The sequence below is a fragment of the Panthera leo genome, chromosome A2 (genome assembly GCF_018350215.1).
Source record: "Panthera leo isolate Ple1 chromosome A2, P.leo_Ple1_pat1.1, whole genome shotgun sequence".
Classification (NCBI taxonomy): domain Eukaryota; kingdom Metazoa; phylum Chordata; class Mammalia; order Carnivora; family Felidae; genus Panthera; species Panthera leo.
The window spans coordinates 144241532-144261564 of NC_056680.1; the positions used below are offsets into that span (position 1 = coordinate 144241532).

The window sequence follows — 20033 nt, forward strand, 5'->3', positions numbered from 1 at the left end:
ATTTAACTTGTACAACGAGCCAGGAACTTCTCTAGGAACTGTGCTAGGGATCTAGCAGTGGGCAAAATAGACAAAAACCTGGGTCCTCATAGAGCTTACATTTTGACTTAGAGAACAAGGATTTAGGGTTCTGTTTCTCAAATGAGCAGTAATTTTCTGAGTAACATTGAAACCGTTTCCATTTACTGTTATTCACTCAACAAGAACTGAAAGTATGAAATGAAAGTTTTAGGGAAGTGAATTCTGATTAAGCGACTGTCTCTGCTTCAATATATTGTGATCTTTTTTAACATACCAGACCTTCAGGCTCTTAGAAAGGGATGAATTTTGAATAAACACCTGTTTCTAATTTTTAGTTGCTACAACTTAAAATGAAACTTATATATAGGTATACATATTTATAGATATTTGTATTGAGATGATAAAATCGAGACTATTTGAAAGTTAAAATTGTTGCATTAGAGTAGTGGGATTAAACAGTACTTAAAGTTACTTTTTATATAACTTAAAGGGGGAAGTAAAAGTAAGCAATATATTTTTTTAATGTTTATTTCCTTATTTTGAGAGACAGCACGCGTACAAGCGTGAGCAGGGGAAGGGCAGAGAGAGGGAATCCCAAGCAGGCTCAGTGCAGAACCCAAAGCCGGGCTCCATCTCACGAACCGGAAGATCATGACCTGAGCCATGACCTGAGCCAAAATCAAGAGTCAGATGCTTAATCAACTGAGCCACCCAGGTGCCCCAATAAGCAATTTAAAATTTTACATTTTAATACTTGAAATTTAGAGGTGGGTCAAAGATTTTCCTCACATGCCTTGTGACTAAGATCTTTATTTCTAAGCTGTGTACAGACTCTAGAAAGGTAGTCTTTATTTCTCTATGTGCACCTAATGGAATGAAGCTAGTGTCTCATGCTCTGATGCCTACCCAATCAACATATTTCTGTAATTTGTTACGAGACTGGCAGTAGATTGCATTATCTCACTGTTTTGTGTTCTTCTTGATGTCCCTCATCCTCAGGCTGTACCAGCTATCTAAGGCCGGGAAGCTGTGTGTTCCAGCCATGAATGTCAATGACTCTGTCACCAAACAGAAATTTGACAACCTCTACTGTTGCCGTGAATCCATTCTAGATGGGTAATGTTTTATTATCTTTGGAATGAACTTGAGTTGTTGAATTGAGGTTCTCAGTTTTTTGGTTTTGGTTATTTCTGGAAATGATTCATGTAGCACCTCTGGATCTATCACCATCTAATACTTGATATTTTATAACCCAGATCTACCATTGCTATCCCCATTACAAGCACATCTATTGTACTTAAAAAGTCAAACTGGCCTCTATTTATTGGTGCAAAGTTTGTGACCCTATCAGTCCCGCAAGACAGTAACTAAAGTCCTAAACAGCTGAATATCTTTGATGATTTGGGAAAAGGTTCCTAGTGTTCCTATTTTAGGTCACATTACCAGTTTTTAAACTCCAACTAGCATGGGGCACCTGGGTGGCTGAGGCGGTTAAGGGTCTGACTTTAGCTCAGGTCATGATCTCGTGGCTCGTGAGTTAAGTCCTGCCTGAGGCTCTGTGCTGACAGCTCAGAGCCTGGAGCCTGCTTCAGATTCTGTGTCTCCCTCTCTCTCTGCCCCTTCCCTGCTCATGGTCTGTCTTTCTCTCTCTCAAAAATAAACAAACTTAAAAAAAATGTAAACCCCAACTAGCATATAATTCTCTGGCCATCTGAAAAATTGTGTTGAGCAAAGAGTCCATCCCAGAAACATTTCAAGTTTTTCAAATCTATAAGGACTGCAAACCTGACAAAATTTACTTAGATATATTCCAGATACTGTACTGTGTTCTTCCAATACCTAGTTTCTGTTTCTACACTTGTGTCCAGATACGCCTTCATCCTTGTTCAGAAGACTCAGTAATTCCCTATGTAAAACTATTAAGTTGGTTTAGAATATTGCCAAGCCAAATGGTTTCCATCATGTTTAGGTTAATGGAAAAGCTAAGAAAGGCCCTATGGGCCACATTACTAACCAGTCCGGGACCCTAGGCAGTTTGCAACACCACCGGCATTAGAACCAGAAGGACTGGCTTGGTTTGATTATTGGCTCTATCATTTAGGTCTTGGACTAGTTATTTAACCTCTCTGTGCCTAGTCCCTCATCTGTAAAATGGTGACAGTAAGATCTACATCATAGAGTTATTATGAGGATTAAAGGAGATAAGGTATGAACCTGGTGTTCAATGTTAGTTCCCTTGCCCTTCTTTCTAGAACACTGTACATTAAGTTTTAGGATTCAGTTGATCTTAGGGGAAGCTTTTTGCTTTCAGATCTTTTTGGGGAGAGGTGGGGGAGATATTCAATGCAAATTCAATTTCTTGGTAATTATTACTTCTATAGAGTCAATAGTATTATCACATAGACTGGACATTTAAGTAAACTATCAATCCATCTATCAGTTTATAGACTGTCCCTTGTTCTGGCTACGTAGAAGTGTTAATAGCTTGTATGAATAGCTTTGCACGTGATATTCCTTTGGGAAGAGAGGCAGAAAAGCTTGAGAGTAAAGCAAAGGAAGCTCATAAATATGATCTGTTGGTTTTCTTTGCTGTGATAGCCATTCCAGGACCATTCTTCTAAACCATGACTTTTGACTATGGTAGTAGCCCAGCCAGACTTACTCTCTTCACTAAACAAGAATTGCCTCTGTACCTAATTGATGTTTTTTAAATTTAATTAACTAGCTAATATTAACATACACTGTTATATTAGTTTCAGGTGTATAATATAGTGATTCAGCAATAAGTGCAGTCCTTAATCCCCATCACCTATTTCACCTATCTTCCCACCCACCTCTCCTCTGGTAGCCATCAGCTTCTTCTCTATAGTTAAGAGTCTGTTTCTTTAAAAAAACAAAGTAAAGTCTGGTTTTGGCTTCTCTCTTTTCCTTTGCTCATTTGTTTTGTTTCTTAAATTCTACATATAAGTGAAATCATATGGCATTTGTCTTTTCCTGACTGACTTATTCCACTTAGCACTATACTCTTTAGCTCCATTGGTATTGTTGAAAATGGTAAGATTGCATTCTTCTTTATGGCTGAATAATATTTTATATTTATTGAGTTTTACTGTGGCTCGTGGAGTTGTACTAGTTCCTACGGAGTGGAGTTGTCAAATCATTAAAAAGACAGAATTCCTACTCTGCCTTTAGGGCATTTATGGACTGTTGTCTACCGGAAAGGAAAACAGATAAGTGAATAGAAAGAGTCACAAATATTTGTAGGAACTATCTCAGAATAGTCTGGTTTTAGTTGAAAACTTTCTTCTGCCTAGTGAGGGATTCCTAGAGAAAGGAGACCAGCTGAATCTAAAGAGAAACCAGAAACTGCTCCTACAAGTTCTTCCAAGAGGCTCTAAAACCAATACGGACACTATTCTAGCTTCATAGAGAATCAGAGACAAAGAAGTAGAACATGTTTGAGAAAGAAGCAGCCCCAGAAAACTCTCTCATGTAGTTGGTATTGGTGTGTTCAAAGCTCTTCGCCATCTAGTTGCTGATTACCTTCTGTGTTGAATTAATGAGGGACCTATTGGCCATTCTTTTTTTTTTTTTAAGTTTATTTATTTATTTTGAGAGAGACAGAGAGAGAGGCAGAGAGAAAGAGAGAGAGAGAAAATGAATGGGCGGGGGAGGGGCAGAGAGAGAACCTGAAGCAGGCTCCATGCTCAATGTGGAACCTGACGAGGGGCTTAATCTCACAACCTGGGATCTTGACCTGAGCCGAAATCAAGAGTTGGATGCTCAACTGACTGAGCCACCCAGGTGCCCCATGGCCATTCTGATACTACTAAATGTAGCACTCGTTTATCAGTGTTATCTCTTACGTTCAATAAGCTAGAATAATGTTTCCATTAAGCTAGAACTTTGTCTCCTAAATAAAAAATGTTATTTTTATTTTCTTCTATCTTTTATTTCCAAAAATTATATAATAAATGTATAATAAATATATATAAATAAATTATATAAATAAATAAACTTTTTGTTTAAAAGTTACTTTGTAATCTATAGTTTCCTCCTTGCTGCACCACTCCCAAAACAAGAGGAAAAAAAAAAAAAAAAACAAAAAAAAACCCCTCACATATAGATGGATCAGATAGCATGGAGTAAGAGACTACCTGTTTTACCCACCTTTCTTTTTAATCATTAGATAGTACAGAAACCAGGCTTCCTTTCAAAATGGAACAAACAAACATGAAAACAGAGGGACCCTATCTAATCTCAAAGGAGAAATGAGAGATACTACTGATTTAATGGTTTTTCTTCCCCCAGACTTAAAAGGACAACAGACATGATGTTTGGTGGAAAGCAGGTGGTTGTCTGTGGCTATGGAGAGGTAAAGCTTAACCTTTCGCTTATTGGATGTATAAAATGTTATTTTGGTGAAATATACTAGACTTTTTCATTTAATGGATGTGAGAAACATCCATTCACTCACCACTCTAGGTGGGAAAAATGTAACTTTAGAGGCCCTCTGGTCAAAGTACAATCGTTCTTTTTCCCTTTGCATTTTTGCCATTTTTCTTAAGTTGATTTTCTGATTTATTCCAGTGCACTGTTTGTGATGTTCTCTTAGCTTGTGTTTTGATTATAAATCGTGAGTGTGGGTGTTCTTATGTACATGCATGTGCTAAACAGGGGCTAGGGGTTTGTTTATGAACTGCATTCATTTGTTTGTTTTTTCTTATTTTTTCCCCAAACATGAATCTATTCAGTGAAATTCCTTCTGGGGGTGGAAAATGAGGTACAGTTTACCAGAAGCTTCAAGATGTTGTTTTCTCACTGACTTTCCTTATTATGTGTCCTTTCTCCCCTCTTCAGGTGGGGAAGGGGTGCTGTGCTGCTCTAAAAGCCATGGGCTCTATTGTGTATGTAACTGAGATTGACCCCATCTGTGCTCTTCAAGCCTGGTAAGCATGCAAAAGGAAACTTGCTTTTTTCTCTGTGCCACCATCTAATGTGGGATCTTGTAACTGTCACCAAAGAATGGCCTGGTTGATGCCACATTTTATCTTAGAGGGGCCCAGATCCTGAGAGATGCTGCAGTTAAATGTGAGCTCCTCTCTTTCAAAGATCAAGGAGCTCTGCTCCGAGACAGCAGAGACTATAAGAGAAGCTAAAATTTAGAATTCCTGTGGAAATAATAAGGGGATGCCTTGAGCCAGAGAACAAGTAGTTCCTTCCTTTACCCATGTATAATTCTTCTCCCTTTTTTAAAATGGTTATTTTATTTTTGAGAGAGAGAGAGAGAGAGAGAGAGAACAAGAATGGTGGGGAGGGGCAGAGAGAGAGGGAGACCCAGAATCTGAGCTCCATGCCCTGGATTGTCAGCACAGAGCCCGATGTGGGACTTGAAGCCATGAACCACGAGATCATGACCTGAGCTGATGTTGGACGCTTAATCTACTGAGCCACCCAGGCACCTCCGTCTCCTTTTTTTTTAAGTAAACTCTACGCCCAGCATGGGACTTGAACTCATGACCCCAGAACAAGAGTTGCATGCTCCACCAACTGAGCCAGACAGGCCCCCCAACTCTTCTTCCTTTGAAAAAAAGGATGATCAAAAAAGAAATAAGTTGAACACTTACTATGTTCTGAAAAGAACACTTCTGTGATATCCTTCCCCTAAATGTATAACCTGAATCTCATCAGGAGGAAACATCAGACAAATCCAAATAAAATCTGCTGTCTCTGAGTGAAGGGAGTATAGGAGTTTGTACTATTCTTGTAATTCTTAAGTTTGAAATTATTGCAAAATCTAAGGTTAAAAAATTGTTCTTGTCTCATCCATAAAATGTGGCTAATGATACCTACCTTAAAGAGTTGCGAAAGTCCAGTAAAACAATTATATAATTATTACATATGATTATACATTATATAATAAATATATAATTCCATAGAGTGTTGAGCTGCTGTCACATAAGAAATGCTTGCTAAATAGTAGATATTATTAAAATGGCCTCTTGCCATCCTCATCAGGACGAAAATACTACTGTCCCTGAAAACTACTACAGAGCTCCATTGTCTGTAGCCTCCATAACCCACCCAATCTTTACCATTAATCCTCCAGAGGAAGGCACCCAGGATAGAATAAGGCATGACATAAAGATTTTGTTATACCCATTTTCCCCTCTCTTTCTACTCCTCACACATCCTAGCCATGAACCACAAATTTCCCCGAGAGAGTTGTCGGCCTTCTCTGAGCCAGGGTTCATTAACATGTTTTCATATTGATTGAGACACTGATTCAAATTATCTTATAGACATGAACTGATCACTTACTGTATAATAGGTACTGTGCTCTGTGCTTAGGGTGAATAAGAAGAATATGTGAATGAGGCAAGTTCCCTGCTTTTAGAGGCACGCAAATAACCACTGTGAATGGAATAAGTCCTATGATGGGGGTAAACAGCATGTGCTTCTGTAGGAGCCAAGAGAGAAATATCTAACTAAATAACAAAGAGGCAGGGTAGAAAGAGATGTTAATAGAGCTGAGTCTTGAAAGTTGAATCAGTGAGTTCTTAGTCTGGAAGTAAATTCCAGACACAAGGAACATGTCACAAGGAGCATAGTCACTGAGGACGGAGAGAACAGGGCATATTTAAGAGATGGAAATTGCAGGAGTGGTAATATCTGAGGTAGGAATCATATGTGAATATACTCCTATATCTGCATAAGTTTTAGGTGTTATCCTGAGAACAGGCATTCTCACTGAAGTATTTTAAGCAAGGAAGTGACATGATCTAAATTGCATTTAGGAAAATTACTCTGCAAAATAAATGAGACATAAACCTAGAGATGATGAGGTCAGGCCAGGAGCTACTATAGGAATCCAGGTAAGAAGTAATAAGACCTGAACATAAGCAAGACCAGCATATATGGAGAGGAAGGGACCAATTCAAGAGATTATAAGGAATTAAGGGAAAACAACAATTCGGGAGAAGCAGTAGGCTAGGACATTCTAGTTTATTTGGCTCATACAGTTGGCTGAACAGTAATGCTGTAGATCAAGATAGAAAATAAAAAAAAAAGAGACAGTAGATTTTGAGAGTACAGAAAAGATAATGAGTTTTTTCAAACCCAATAAATTTGAGATTCTTATGGGACATCCAGGAGAAGCTATCTAGTAGGTCATTTGATCCATGGCTCTGAAGCTTCAGAGAGATCTAACCTAAAGGTATATTTGTGCAGATCAGCCACCAAGAGGAATCATTTGCAGCCAAGGGAAGGGTATGGACAAATACTGAGAGAATAGAGAAAAGAGTCAAGGGCAGAACTCTACAGAGTATCAACATTTAAAGATTAAGATTGAAAAGGGCTATTCAGAAAGGTAGAAGGAAAACCAAGAAAGAACAGTTTCATGGACTCCAAGGAGTATAGTTTTAAAAATAGGTAAATAATGTTTAATGTAGCAAAGAAAATTAAGTAATATAAGAGTCTAAAGATTTGGGGGTGGGGGGTGTGCATCCAGGAGATCATTGATGATCTTGGGGAGAGTAGTTTCAAAGATTCAGTGGCTAAATTGTACTTTCTAGACATTCAGATGGAGAAAGTCACGGTAACCCCTGGCTCCTTATTTTCAGGAAGAATTAAGTTGCAGTGATACAAAGGAAACTTTATTTTGTCCTGTATGAAAAAAGGAGATGGTTTGAAATTTTCACTGCTAAGAATATTCTGACTGTATCAAGAAGTGACAGTGTAGGTACCAAAGGAACTTAGTAACAGCTTTTGAAGTTCTGTGGCAAAAGGCTCCCCAACTGCTATTTTTACGTTAATTGATCATGTTTTATTTTTACAGTATGGATGGATTTCGGCTGGTGAAATTAAACGAGGTCATCCGACAAGTGGATATTGTTATTACCTGTACAGGTATGATTTTGACATACACAATATACATTTTGGCATTTGGGAATGCTTTCATGGAACAGGTGAAAAATGACTGGAAACTGTTCTGAATAAAACTAAACTCTAAAAGCCAGATACAGGGAGAGGGGGTTAAGTGTCCAACTTCAGCTCAGGTCATGATCTTGCAGTTCAAGCCCCGTGTCGTGCTCTGTGCTGACAGCTCAGAGCCTGGAGCCTGCTTCCGATTCTGTGTCTACCTCTCTCTGCCCCTCCCCCACTTGTAATATGTCTCTCTCTCTCTCAAAAATAAATAAAACCTTTTAAAAAATTAAAAAATAAAAAAGACAAAAGCCAGATACAGGGGCATCTAGGTGGCTCAGTCAGTTAAGTGTCCAACTCTTGATTTCAGCTCAGGTCTTGATCTCACATCGTGAGATCGAGCCTCTTGTTGGGCTCTGCACTGACAGCAAGGAGCCTGCTTGGGATTCTTTCTCTCCCTCTCTCTCTGCACCTCCCCTGCTCGCTTGCTCTCTCTCAAAATAAACAAATAAACATTTAAAAAATAATAATTAAAGAAATAAAAGCCAGATACAGGTGTCTATCTGTAGAGTCAATCTTTCACATTCTTCCTACCTCTTTAGAGCTCTGACCAAAAGTATAGGTCATCTAGGTCATCCCTGGAAGAAGGTTTCTCTCCATGCCTTTTAACTGTTCTATATCTCCATCCGTCCTCAACTACCAAGGAGATGACTAGAGATAAGTTTTATTTGGGCAGCCGGATCTTAAATTTGTACATTTGATTTTTTATTTTACCTTCAAAAGTAATGTGTATTTCTCTCTAGTCCCTATAATTAAAGCAGGCCTAAAACAAAATTCAGTTAGAGAAAGTAGGAAAGACAGTTGTATTAATTCCCAAAGAGGTAGATTGGAGTTTTAGAGAGGAATATGCAGAAATGGCTAGTTTCCTTGGACTGGGATACTTACTTTCTCTTTATCATGGGACCATAAACTGCTAGAATATTGGTTTTTATTTGTAATTATATTTTAGAGGAGGAAAATCAGAATATTTAAGAATGAAAATATATTTGTACCCTCAGGGTGAGATGGGGGCAGAGAAGAGGGACCATAAGAAACTGTTCTTGCTTCATATCAATCCCCTCATGTCTTTTTTTAATAGCTTTATTGAGATGTGATTCACATATCATACATTTCATCCATTTAAAGTGTATAATTCAGTATTCTCTAGCAAATTCACAGGGTCATACAACCATCACAACAATCTAATTTTTTTATTGAGATATAATTCATATACAACTTACAGTTTGAAAGTATACAGTTCAGTGGTTTTTAGTGAAATTGTACAATATCTGATTCCAGAAACTTTTCATCACCCTACAAAGAAGCTCCACACCATTAGCAGTCAGTCCTCATTCTTTCCTCTACCTCTGCCCGGCCCTAAGCAGCCACTAATTTCCCTGTTTCTATAGATTTGACTATTCTAGACATTTCATATCCATAGAATCCTACAGTATGTCATCTTTTGTAACTGGCTTTTTTCACTTAGCATAGTGTTCTAAAGTTTCATCTATATGGTAATATGTGTTGATATTTCCTTCCTTTTTCTTGCTGAATTATATTTCATTTTAAGGATATACCACACTTTATTTATTGGTTGATGGACACTTGGGATGTTTTCGCTTTTTAGCTATTTTGAATAATGTTGCTATTATGAACATTGTGCATAGTGTTTTTCTGTTAACATGTTTTCCATCCTTGTGAATATATATACCTGCCTACATATACCTTGGGATTGCTGGAACGTATGATAGCTCTACTTTTAATATTTTGAGGAATTGCAAGCTTTTCCAAATAGACAGCACCATTTTACAATCCAGCAAGAATGTGTGGGGGTTACAATTTCTCAACATCCTTGCCAATGCCATTATTGTCTATTGTTTTTATTATAGCTATCCTAGTAGGTGTGAAATGGTGTTTTGCTGTGGTTTTGGTTTTTAAAGATTTTTATTTCCAAGTAATCTCTACTCCCAATATGGGGCTCCAACTCACAATCCCAAGATCAAGAGTCACACGCTCCACTGACTGAACCAGCTAGGAGCCCCTCATTGTGGTTTTGACTTGCATTTTCCTAGTGACTAATAATGTCGAACATCTTTTTTTTTTTTTTTTTTTTTTAATGTTTTATTTATTTTTGAGAGAGAGACAGAGCATGAGCAAGGGAGGGGCAGAAAGAGAGGGAGACGTAGAAGCAGGCTCCAGGCTCTGAGCTGTCAGCACAGAGCCCAACGTGGGGCTCAAACTCACAAATTGTGAAATCACGATCTGAGCCAAATTTGGACACTTAACCGACTGAGCCACCCAGGTGCCTCAATGTTGAACATCTTTTCATGTATGCATTAGCACATCTTCTTTTGTACTTCTGCTTTTGAGAAACGTCTACTCTGGTCCTTTGCTCATTTAAAAATATTTTTTACATTTTATTTATTTATTTATTTATTTATTTATTTATTTATTTAATTTTTTTTGAGAGAGAGAGAAAGCATGACAGAGAGGGGCAGAGAGAGGAAAGAGAAATCCCAAGCAAGCTCCACACTGTCAGCACAGAGCCCAATGCAGGGCTTGAACTCACACACTGTGAGATCATGACCTGAACAGAAATCAGCAGTCGGACACTTAACTGACTGAGCCACCCAGGCACCTCCCTTTGCTCATTTTTAAATTGGGTTATTTGTCTTTTAAGTAAGGAGTTGTAAGAGTTCTTTATAAATTTTGGATACAAATCTCCTATCAGTTATATGATTTGTAAATATTTTGTTCCATTTATTTATTTGTAAATAAATATCCCAATATATGGGTTGTCTTTTCATTTTCTTGGTGGAGTTGTTTGCAGCACAAGTTTATTTTTTCTTTGGTTGCCTCTGCTTTAGGGGTTATAGCTAGGAAAACCATTGCCTAACCCAAGTTCACAAAGATGTATTCTTATGTTCTGCTAAGAGTTTTTTTAATGTTTATGTATTTATTTTGAGAGAGAGAGGAGAGAGCTCACGCGCATGTATCAGCAGGGGGAGGGCAGGGAGGGAGATAGAGAATCCCAGGCAAGCTCCGTGCTATTGGTGCAGAGCCTGATGTGGGGCTCGATCTCACAAACTGTGAGATCATGACCTGAGATGAAATCAAGAGTCAGACGCTTAATCAACTGAGCCACCCAGGCGCTCCCTGCTAAGAGTTTTATAGTTTTAGCTGTTGTGTTTGGTCAGGTGAAATTTCACATATGGTGTGAGGTAGGGGTCCAACTTTATTTCTTTTCATGTGGATCTCTCTTCTGTTTTTAAGGTAACAAGAATGTGGTAACCAGAGAGCACTTGGACCGTATGAAGAATAGCTGCATCGTTTGTAACATGGGACACTCCAACACAGAGATTGATGTGGTAAGATTAAGTAACTCATTATTGAGGCCTTTTTTTTCCTCTCCTTCCCAAGAAACATAAACGGGAAGAAGAAAGGGAAGAGTCACCAGCCATCCTAAACATGACTGTCCTGGCAGAGCTGTCCACAGTCTGTTCACTTACTAGCCCTGTGACCTATGCTTGTGGATACTATAAAGCTTCTTCATCTCAATCATTTCAAATGATTATTTTCTTCCACCCCAGCTTGATACCTACTTACGCTGTAAGCCATTTTGGTTCTCTAATTTGATTATATTCACCCTCAAATTATCCAATCCAACATAACACTTGGTCCTACTAAGTTGCCCAAGTAATAGTTAATAGAAGTGTTATTTATTTCTTTTCAGACTTATCAAAGTATCTCTCAGTGTGACTTTCACTCTGGTTTTAAATTTTTATGGCATTTTTCTGGCACAACTGTATTTCTCTCTGGGTAAATGGCTCAAGCAAAGCATGCTTTCATCTCCCCTGAGGGCTGCTCTGATTGAGCTCCAGCATTGCCAGGTAAGGATCAGTTGATATATTGAGAGCCTGTTGGATAATATCTATTTTAAATGACTTCTCTTTTTAACTTGTACTCTATTCTTCTGTTATTAAAAATAGCTGGAAATACTGAAGCCTATTTCTGCCCTTAAGGTTTCTGAGTGGCATGGCTCCATTACTTTGTTTTATCGTCATGATATTTTGCTCATAAAGAGTCATTTCTTCTTTTCTTTTTTTTTTTTTTAATGTTTATTTATTATTGAGAGACAGAGACAGAGCATGAGCAGGAGAGGGGCAGAGAGAGGGAAGACACAGACCCGAGCTGTCAGTACGGAGCCTGATGCGGGGCTCAAACCCACAAACCGTGAGATTATGACCTGAGCTGAAGTCGGACGCTTAACCGACTGAGCCACCCAGGTGCCCCAAAAGAGTCATTTCTTTTTTCAATATTGAAATTTAAATATTGAATGGGTTTTTTTCTTTTGTTAAGTTTCACTTATATGCCATACTCCCTTTTACTGAATAGTCAAAGATATTAATATTTCTAAAATTGTCTAGCACATGATTGTCCTTTTCTGGATTAACCTGCTTATAGAGTCCCCAGATGGGAAAAGGCTTAAGGGAAGTAGTCATGCTCTGAACTCTAAAAAGAAATCTTCTGAGTAAGGGAAGGGGGAAGGAATTTTCTCTCCTAAACATTCAAGTGCTTAAAGTAAAACAATTCCAAATGCAATCATATAATTTTTACATTTTTACTTAATCTTATTTCATCCTCTTGACAATCCCACAAGGCATTATTCTAATCCCTGATTTTCATTTGGGAAACTAAGAACTTAAGTCCATTGTTGTCATATACATTGATTCAAAAATTAAATTGGAGCCCAAAATTCAGGTTTTTTTAATTCTAGTCCAGTTTTTGTTTTATTTTGTTTTGTTTTCCTGTACATTGTATGTAGTATTACCTCCTCATGATTTCTAGGTTAACTTCAAATTGTGAAGGCAATCCAGACATAAGTAATCTTGCAGGATAAACACCAAGAAACTCTACCTTCAGTCATAAATATTTATTGTGTGATTGCTATATGCCAGGTGCTATTCTAGATGCTTGGAGTCAGTGAACAAAACAGGCAAAGATTCTTGCCCTCAGAGAGCTTATTACATTTTAAAGGATAAAAAAGACAATAAACATAGTTCATGTAGTATGTTAGAAGGCAAAAGCACATGGAAAAAAGAAAAAGTGGAGTATAGTAAGAGGAATCAGGAGTGCCAGGTTGTAATTTTAAAGAGTGGGATCAAGGTATAACCCTCATTAAAAAGGTGATGTTTGAGCAGACTTGAAGGAATTAGCGAGGTGGACTTTTAGGTGAAGAACATTTTAAGAACAGCCAGAGCAAACGCCCTGAGGCAGGAATATGCCTAGTCTGTTTGAGGATCAACAATGAGGCCAATGTGGTTGAGATAAATGAGCACGGGGCAGGGAAAAGTAGATGAGGTCAGAAAGAAGGGGCCGGATCTTACAGAGCCTTACAGGCCATTGTAAGAACTCCTCTGATTATATTCTGAGGGAAATAGGGTGCCATTATAGGATTTGTAATAATCTGACTTTTAAAAAAGGCTCACCCTGGCTGCTGTGTTGATACTGGACCTAGTTTTGTATGTATTGCTAGGTAGCCTCTAATATCTGGCACGGACACTAGCCAAGGGCCATGCCTCAATTCTCTTTGTGCTCTTCTTAGCAGAAGGTATATGACTAAACTGAATGGTCCAGAAAGGGACAGGCTCAGAAGGACTTTGGAAAAGTTAAATTACTCAACCTTTGATGGTAGTGTCCTGGGCATATAAAATGAAATTTAAGGAAACGGCAAACTCATCTAATTGAAATCAAAATGTTCATTCACAATTTAATTTGTATTGAATAATATGAATTGAATAATTTCTCTGCTCTGCGTTGAGTATTTACTGGCTGAAGAAATAGTGAACAATATTCCTGCTCTCGTGGTACTTATATTCTAGTGTGGGATACAGACAATCAACAGATAGACAGTTTTGTCAGTTAGTGCCTCGTATGGAAGAAAAACAGCAAAGTGAGGCCATTGAGGATGCTATTTTAGTTAAGGTGATCAAGGAAGGTCTCTTTGAGGAGATAATATTTGAACAAAAACCTGAATGAATGGAAGGAACAAGGTATCTGAACATTCTATTCAGAGAGAATGGTGAGTAAAAAGATGCTGAGTTAGAAACGTGCTTTATGTTTGGGGAACAGGAAAAAGGCCATCGTGGCAGGAACAGGATAGGCAAAGGATGAGAATAAGAGGCAGCTGAAGGAGGGCAGTGGGTTATGTAGGCCTTTGTAGGCCACAATAAGGACCTCAGATTTTATTCTGGGCATAGTGGAAGCCATTGGAAGCCATTCCAGCGGCACCTAGCTGGCTCCGTCAGTAGAGCGTGTGAGTCTTGATCTTGGGGTTGTGAGTTCAAGCCCCATGTTAGACGTAAAGATTACTTAAAAAAAAAGGTGGGGGTGGAAGCATTCCAATTGGAAAGTTTTAACCAGGTAACTGAAAAAAATGTGACTTAACAGAATACTCTGTGGTATAAAGAAAACACTTCTGGGGCGCCTGGATGGCTCAGTCGGTTAAGCATCCAACTTCGGCTCAGGTCATGATCTCACAGTTCGTGGGTTCGAGCCCTGCGTTGGGCTCTGTGCTGACAGCTCGGAGCCTGGAGCCTGCTTCTGATTCTGTGTCTCCCTCTCTGTCTGCCCCTCCCCTGCCCACGCTCTGTCTCTCTCTGTCTCTCAAAAATAAATAAATGTAAAAAAAAAAAAAATTTAAAGAAAACACTTCTGGAGCTTGAGTAGTGGTAGGGGCAATAGAGGCTCTTTCAGTATTTCCAGCTATGAGAGAAAGTGGGAGCTCAGATGACATGGGTTAGCAATGAAGGTAATATATTGTGAACATAGGACCAGTGGGACTTGCTAAATAGCTCGGGTGCAGAGAGTGGAAAAAAGAGGAGAATCTCTATAAGTAATCTCAGTGAAACTGCAAAGGAGAATGATTCAGTAAATTTTACCCAGATATTTTTAGCAATCAAAAATGTAAGTGTTTTGTTTTGTTTTGTTTGTAGGAATTTATAGTTTTACCTAACCTAGAGATGTTGACTGCTGTGTTTCTTGGAAGGAATAGCTCATCAAAAGAGTTGGACATTTAGAAAACTGCATTTTTTTCCCCTGTATATTAATGCTGTGAAAACTTAGGGAACCTGTGACTGGATTGCGCTCCTAACTGCCTTTTGGCCATGTCTTTCTTTCATGTGTTTCCTTTTCTCTTGAAAACAGACCTGCTTACCCATATACATCACATAGATGGCCTTTATGACTGTAACCTTCACACTTCAAGTGGCTAAACCATTATGTACACATGCTTTAAAAGTTTCCACCAGCAAAAGAATTAGAACCTGAGACTTGCTATTTTTGCAGCACTAGAACCACAGTTGTTTCCCTGGAAAAAATTGATGTGTACTATCCAAAATCACATAATACCAGTTTGTGCAAGCATGGTCATTCACAGTGAGATATACACCTTGTTTGGGAACAGTCTCTGTAAGGAACCTTTTTCCTGGTAGGTTGCTAAATGACTGTAAATCAACAGAAAAGACAATTTGATGCCTTTAAGAGAAATTCGTATATAACTATGCTGGCCATAGGAAATCCTTCTTTCAAGGACTGTCAGTGTCAGATAAACTTACTAGGTTGTTGGAGCTGCCCGGGCAGTGTTAGAGATCATTTAACTCAGTGTCTCTCTGAACCCTGTTTTAAACTGACCCTCAGGTCTTTTTCTTGCACCATAGCCATTCCAGTGCTCCAACACACTGCCTCCACAAAGCATTGATCATTTTATGATGTTCATAAGAAGTGTCTCTTCCTTGATTCCATCATATCCTAAGACAGGAGACTCCTTTTATCATGGTGTCACCTCTTTACTGCCCATCCGAGATTGCTTGTCCTCTGGAAAATTATGACTGTGAGACACTAAGAACCTAAAATACTTTAAAGTTCCAACATCTCAACAAAAAAATGCCCGTGTTACCAAGGAGTATCTTTTGTCTCTTGCCTTCTATGTTGTTATTTCTAAAGGCTAATGGATTTACTTTGTATATCCTTAACTTCCCAAAGTGGTCTGTTTGCTTAAATTCTTTTTAACTCTATTTACAGTGTTTATTTATTTAAAAAATTAGTTCTAACTGTAAAGTAATACTTCCTTTTTTTTAATTTTAGAGAGAGAGAGAGAGAGAGAGCATAAGTTGGGGAGAGGGACAGAGAGAGACAGAGACAGAGACAGAAAATCTTAAGCAGACTCCACACTCAGCATGGAGCCAGATGCAGGGCTTGATCTCACGCCTCTAAGATCATGACCTCAGCCAAAATCAAGAGTTGGACTTGAGTCACTTAACTGACTGAGCCACCCAGGTGCCCCAATGGTTGCTTGTTTTAAAAATTCAAACAACATAAATATGTTTAAGAAGTAAAACATTTACAAAATTGAGGTTATAGTATATTGTTCTGCAACTCTGTGTTGTCACTTAACAATAATGAGTGGTTTTCATGTTAACACATATAGATCTACTTTTTTATATAATATTTGCATAATATTCCATTGTATGAAATTATCCAGATTTACCTAGCTATTCCTTTGTTAAATTAAATTTTTTGCTAATACAGATAATACTGGATTGAACATTCTTGGCACTTATATTTATGAACTTGAGCAAGTGTTTCTATAGAGCCCTAAAGGTGAAACTGATTGGTCAGAGATTAGGTACATATAAAATTTTGTTAGCTACTACCAAATTGCTCTTTCTGTTGAACCAAATTGTGAAACTTGGTATTTCAAGACATTTTGTTCCCCATGTACCTAATAAAGAAATGGTCTAGATCGTTAATACAGTCCTGAATATACTGAAACAGAATTATGTTTGTCTTTCCCACTAGATTGGTAATTAAAAGATGATATAGTCCCTGTCCATAAATAGCTCACAATCTAGTAGAGGAGCCCACAGTCTTGTCTATAATAGTGTTATTTACTACATCGCCTAGAATGTAGAATGTACCCAGCAAATGAGTACTGTAGAACTGAAGTGTTTCTCTGTCTGAAAACTACTGTTTGGCAGATCTTCTTAATTTTACCAGCTGAGTCAAAGGGTGGTTTTAGAATATGGACTCCCTTTCTATTTTAGGAATGGCCTATTGGAAGAAGGAAGTTGTTGTCTTAAGTCTAAACCCTGTGACTGTTATTTATTTGATTGCTGCTGTTAATAAACTTAACATTTCTTCTCTTGTTCTCCGAATACACAATATACAGAAATGGAAGGAGGGTGAGCTGTTGGGAGCTTTACTCTACCATTAAGCATTTCTCTAAAGGCTACCTCACATTTGCACTTAGGTCACAAAGCTTCTGTAACTTTAAGGTGAACCACCATCATTGAGAAGGTGGAACCTGGGATATGAGGATGTGTAGGCAGAACTTCGGGCCCCAGCATGCTATATTTAGGACAACCAGCCTTCTCTAACAAATCTCACTTAGCTCCGACCCTCCTTTTTTCTGTTTCTCTTCAGCATTTGTGTATTCAGTTTGTTTTGTATCAATTTGCACTTGTTTGCATGTTGCTTTATAAGTAATTTTAGAGGCTTTTTCCTCCTCACGTATGCATCGTTTTGTGTCCCCACCTAAAGTATGAGCTTTTTGAAGGCAGAAACCATGTCTTTGGTTTCTTTTGTATTTCCCATAGCACCTTTTACTGTGCTCAGCAGAGAGTGGGCATACAGTATATGTGGAATGACATCCTGAGTGATCCCTCCCTGGCTGGGCCTAAGATTAAATACCTTGAAATGGAACAGTCCTAACCAACCTGGGAAAGGTATTCTCCATCTGGCATGTTGGTTGCTCATTTCAACTTGCTATTTGAAATGGCTCCCTTCAACATCTTTCCATAAAGTGGGACAAGTCGTGGCCGATGATGTACTTGCTGTGTGTGTTCCAGGCGAGTCTGCGGACACCAGAACTGACCTGGGAGCGAGTGAGATCCCAAGTTGACCATGTAATATGGCCTGATGGCAAGAGGATAGTATTGCTGGCAGAGGTAAGACCTAAGACTGGTAAGAGAAATTCACCCCTGACAGGAAAGACTGCAATATCCAGGTCCCCTCCTCCACATGTTCTCTCATTTTCAGCTCCTTTCGAGCACAAGCTTAACTACTTTACCAGTGGATTTTACATCTGACTGTGAAAAGTCTTTTCATTCAGCAATTAAGAAACTATTTTGGTTCCTTACTTTTCCGCAATTATCCTGTCTGTCTGTGTCAATCTACAGGTAGAGTCAGATAATGACTCTTACTGTGGAAGAATTAGCAGATAGAGCCAATGCCACTTTGAGCGATGCCTACGAAGAGATAATGTCATTTGCGGGATGGCTTAATCAGTAAGCACAAAGCAGATATTCCTGACTGTACCTGAGACTGTTGTAGGCAAGCTCTAGGAGAGTCTTTGAGTTTAGATCATGTTTTTGAGTGACATTCCTCTGAGTTGAACCAGATGTGTAGTAGGCACCCAGCTGTCTATTGGTCGTATGATTACTATTTCCCTGTCCTGACTTCTTCTGGCTCAGACTTACTCTTCACTTTCATCCCACTTAACCTTCCGTGTCAATGTTTGGCTACTTTGCCTTTCTTGAAAGCTCCTCTTCCCTAGTCTTAGATTCCTGACGGCAATATCGATGCCCGCTGTTCTTACCTTGACAGTTTCTCTTCTTCAGAGAAAGATACCAAAATAACAAGAATGATAATAATATGTTTCTTGAGGTTTGATTTTCTGTCAGTTTTCCTTCCTTTTTTTAAAATTAAGGAAACTGAATACGAAGATGTAAAAGATATACCATCTTCACGGAGGGACCCTTAAATTTATGCTGGAGTACCCTTACTGTTCTCTTTACCTTTTTCCACCTTATCTCACCTTCTCACATACTTTAGGGCATCTGTAAAGGGACCGGATTACTCCTTCACGAGAAAGGAGCTTGTACAGGGAAGGGATGAGCAGGTTGTTAAATATTCATTAATTGCTTTTATATCAGCCAGCTGTCTGGTGACTTATTTCTAGTTGCCCTGGGAGGTCCCATCTAGTGATTTTGGTGACAAAAGCAAGCACCATGGTTTTTGGCTACTATGTTTCAGCAAAAAAAAAAAGGTGGTCACGCTTCCTAGGAAACAAAATAGGAAAGGATAGCAATCTCCAGTAGCCTCCAGCCCTTGTATTCTCTGAATCATCCACTAGAAATACAAGAATACCCTTGCATTCAGGAGAACCAAACTGCAGAAGAAGCACAGAAATCATCACAGCTTACTAAGTCCAAAGATACCTCCCCTCACAACCTGGAGAGGTTGCCCCTGGACTTGACTACATCCTTGCTTACAACGGTCTTTCAAAAGAATGCCAGTGCCTCTGAAGGAGGATATTCTGTTGCAGAAAGTATGAAATTCAAGAGAAGCATACCCTTCCTTGGCATAAGCCTCAGTATCACGTGACCGTCCCTATTCCTTTTTACATAATCCCAGAGATCTTTTATCCATTACCTTCATCAAATTTTCCAGAAGTTTTTAATTCCACTTAAATGTCGACCAATTCATGTCTATTTATCGAACACCTACTTTTTGTCCAGCCATGTTAGTTGGAAGTATTTGGAAAATTGCAGTTGTGTGCGTCCTTCGCTCCTCAAAGGCTAGAGACTTTGTCCTAACTCATCTGTGTCTTAACCCTTCTCTCCAGGGCCGTCTGCTGAACCTAAGCTGCTCCACAGTGCCTACATTTGTGCTCTCAATCACCGCCACTACTCAGGTAGGGCCATCAGAGCGGAAAGCAGTGGGCTGGAACGGGTCATCAGACCATCAGGGTTTCACTTGATACAGCACATCAGCATCCATCTCTCTGCTTTTCTAGGCTCTTGCCTTGATAGAGCTTTACAATGCTCCTGAGGGTCGCTATAAGCAGGATGTCTACCTGTTGCCCAAGAAAATGGGTAAGCATGCGCTCTTCCATCCCTGTCCGTTCCCAAGTAGTTCAGAGTGAGAGGCTAAATGAAGTTTGGGGCACTAAATTTCTTATGAAAAGGGGGTGGGGAAGATATCTGTGC

The 20033-nt window shown here is 38.9% G+C and overlaps 1 protein-coding gene across 7 annotated transcripts in view; it reads left to right on the forward strand.

The window, feature by feature from the left end:
* AHCYL2 (adenosylhomocysteinase like 2) overlaps positions 1–20033 on the forward strand; it is a 166342-nt gene that overhangs the window by 144454 nt on the left and 1855 nt on the right. For 4 of the 7 annotated variants that reach the window (XM_042924258.1, XM_042924266.1, XM_042924294.1 and 1 more), the window contains exons 8-15: positions 1021–1137; positions 4333–4396; positions 4882–4970; positions 7859–7929; positions 11257–11351; positions 17847–17990; positions 19670–19738; positions 19841–19919. In XM_042924258.1, the coding sequence (XP_042780192.1) occupies positions 1021–1137; positions 4333–4396; positions 4882–4970; positions 7859–7929; positions 11257–11351; positions 17847–17990; positions 19670–19738; positions 19841–19919 (728 nt within the window). The remainder of the gene's footprint in view (positions 1–1020; positions 1138–4332; positions 4397–4881; positions 4971–7858; positions 7930–11256; positions 11352–17846; positions 17991–19669; positions 19739–19840; positions 19920–20033) is intronic. The other 3 variants (XM_042924277.1, XM_042924287.1, XM_042924308.1) reach the window with 1 other exon arrangement.